This window comes from Cebus imitator, unplaced genomic scaffold (assembly GCF_001604975.1).
Source record: "Cebus imitator isolate Cc_AM_T3 unplaced genomic scaffold, Cebus_imitator-1.0 Scaffold36, whole genome shotgun sequence".
NCBI classification, from domain to species: domain Eukaryota; kingdom Metazoa; phylum Chordata; class Mammalia; order Primates; family Cebidae; genus Cebus; species Cebus imitator.
Genome location: NW_016107351.1, coordinates 6,424,792 through 6,427,294, shown reverse-complemented (window position 1 = coordinate 6,427,294; position 2,503 = coordinate 6,424,792). Strand labels below are relative to the sequence as shown.

At 45.3% G+C, this 2,503-nt stretch overlaps 1 protein-coding gene across 5 annotated transcripts in view; it reads left to right on the top strand.

Annotated features, from left to right (window-relative positions):
• The window catches only part of METTL23 (methyltransferase like 23), a 9,622-nt gene that overhangs the window by 2,002 nt on the left and 5,117 nt on the right, over positions 1 to 2,503 (top strand). Inside the window, exons 2-3 of one of the 5 annotated variants that reach the window (XM_017525059.2) lie at positions 1,648 to 1,795; positions 1,913 to 2,017. The exons of 1 other annotated variant lie outside the window; for it this stretch is intronic. In XM_017525059.2, the coding sequence (XP_017380548.1) occupies positions 1,727 to 1,795; positions 1,913 to 2,017 (174 nt within the window). In that variant the 5' untranslated portion in view covers positions 1,648 to 1,726. Of the gene's footprint in view, positions 1 to 1,647; positions 1,796 to 1,912; positions 2,018 to 2,503 lie in introns of those variants that run through there. 3 more of the 5 variants (XM_017525060.2, XM_017525062.2, XM_017525061.2) reach the window with 3 other exon arrangements.

Genomic DNA, 2,503 nt, shown 5'->3' with positions numbered 1-2,503 from the left:
AAAAATTAGGCATCGTGGTGTGTGCCTGTAGTCCCAGCTACTGGGGAGGCTGGGGTGGGAGAATTGCTTAAGCCGGAGTGGTGGAGACTGCTGTGAGCTGTGATCCGGCCACTGCACTCAGGCATGAGCAACGCAAGATCATGTCAAAAAAAAAAAAAGTGGAGTGGGTGCTATTTCTGATACAGACTCCAAATAGCTTCACTTTTTTTTTTTAATTTTTTTGACACAGAGGCTTGCTCTATTGCCCTGGCTGGAGTGCAGTGGTGGGCTCCCTGCAACCCCAACCTCCGGGGCATAAGTGATCCTCTCAGCCTTTTGAGTAGCTGAGACCACACCCAATTTGGCTTCATGTTTAAATACACTTGCGTTTCTTCCTAAATGTTGGGGGTGATGATTTGCCTTTTATATCCCCAAAGAGGAGAATAGAAGCCTCTGGTTTTTTTTTTTTTTTTTTTTTTTTTTTTTTTTTTTTTTTGAAGCAAAGTCTCCAGCCCAGGTTAGAGTGCAGTGGCATAATCTCGGCTCACTGCTACTTCCGCCTCCGCCTCCTGAGTCGCTGGCTAATATTTTGTATTTTTAGTAGAGTCAGGATCTCACCTTGTTGGCCAGGCTGGTCTCGAACTCCTGGCCTCAGGTGATCCGCCCGCCTCAGCCTCCCGAAGTGCTGGGATTACAGGTGTGAGCCACCGCACCCAGCCTAGAAGCCTCTTTTCTTTACACCCAAATCTGCACAACTCTGTCCTCTGGTCAAGGCAATTTTACCTGCTCATCCTGTACCCCTACACTTAGAACAGTGCCTAGCATATGTTAGCCATGTATGTTTTTAATGAATTGAATGATTACGTTTGGATCTCAGTTCCTTCACCTTTGATACTTTCACCTGTTCAGCTTCTTTTTCTAACACCCCACCAGGACACCCTTTGCTCCAGAGGACAGAAAGACGTGTTTTGCAGTTTAATTGCTACCTTTGAGTGCTTGCTTTGTGTCTGGCACTGTCCTAAGTTTTCATTGAATTTTCCTGAAAACCCTATTAAGACAGTATTTTGCAGCTGAGGAAATGGAAGCACTGATATGCTAAGTAACTTGTCTTGAGGTCACATAGCTAATAAATTACAAATCTAGAGATTGGACCCAGGCCAGCTGATTTTCTCGCTGAATACCATGCTCTTATGATTCTAGTCCTTTCCAAAGGCTTGTGTGCTGCCTGCCTGCCTAACTCAGGATTCAGCTGGACTCATACTTCTAGGGTGTCTTCCTAGGACCCCACTACTTCCTGTTAACACACCAAGTTATGTTTGTGCCTAAACCCCTCCAGTATCTTCACATTGCACTTAGAATACAATCTAAACTTCTGGGGCTGACAGGACCCCAAGGGTCTGGTCCCGGTCTTACTTCTGACCTCCACTTGCATGCACTGCACAACCATGCCTCCAGCTTCCATTCCTATCTACCCCCTTCCCCACTCCCCAGTTTGATTAGCCACTGAGGCCTTTCATTTATTCATTCAGGGCCTTTGCCTGAATCAAGAGCAGCCACCTGTGCTCACCCCCCATTGCTTGTTATGCTCTAACGTCACCCTGTTTAGCTTTGTAGCGTTGTCCCTGACTATAAAGATCCTGTTTGCTTACTCGTTGCCTGTCTCTACAGTATAATATGTGATCAGGGAGAGCTACATCCCCAGTCTAAGAATGGTCCCTCATACTCAGACGCTAGAAGTGCTTGTTGAATGAAGAGTGCCATCAAGAGTGCTTATCACGTTGCATTGTGGTTTTACATCCCCAAAGGCCGGGGACTGGTGAGCACGGCTGCTATTTTTGTAATGGATGCTAATGCCTGACAGAAATTGCTGTAGAAATGATTCCAACTTCCAGCAGATAAATTATTTATGACACACAAAAAAAATTCTTTTCAGATCCTGCATCTCCAGTATGGAATGTATGTTTGGCCCTGTGCTGTGGTCCTGGCCCAGTACCTTTGGTTTCACAGAAGATCTCTGCCAGGCAAGGCCATCTTAGAGGTACAAGTCCCTGTGGTTTCCAGAATTCTGGGTTATGTTCAAATATGTTAAGTTTACGTGTATATATGCTTGTTATTAGCTTTTGTTACATATTTTAAAATCAGGGTTAATTTAGCTAGTTTGTAAGGTCTGTGAGCTAAGAATGTTTTGTTTTTGTCTTAAGGTAGAGATTACCTTGGAACTTTTTTTAATTTATAAAGTGTTTTTTTAAATGAAGTAAAAGATTGTTTTTAAAAAACATGCTGGGTGTGGCCAGGCGCGGTGGCTCACGCCTGTAATCCCAGCACTTTGGGAGGCCGAGGCCGGTGGATCACGAGGTCAAGAGATCGAGACCATCCTGGTCAACTTGGTGAAACCCCGTCTCTACTAAAAACTACAAAAAATTAGCTGGGCATGGTGGTGTGTGCCTGTAATCCCAGCTACTCAGGAGGCTGAGGCAGGAGAATTGCCTGAACCCAGGAGGTGGAGGTTGCCGTGAGCCGAGAT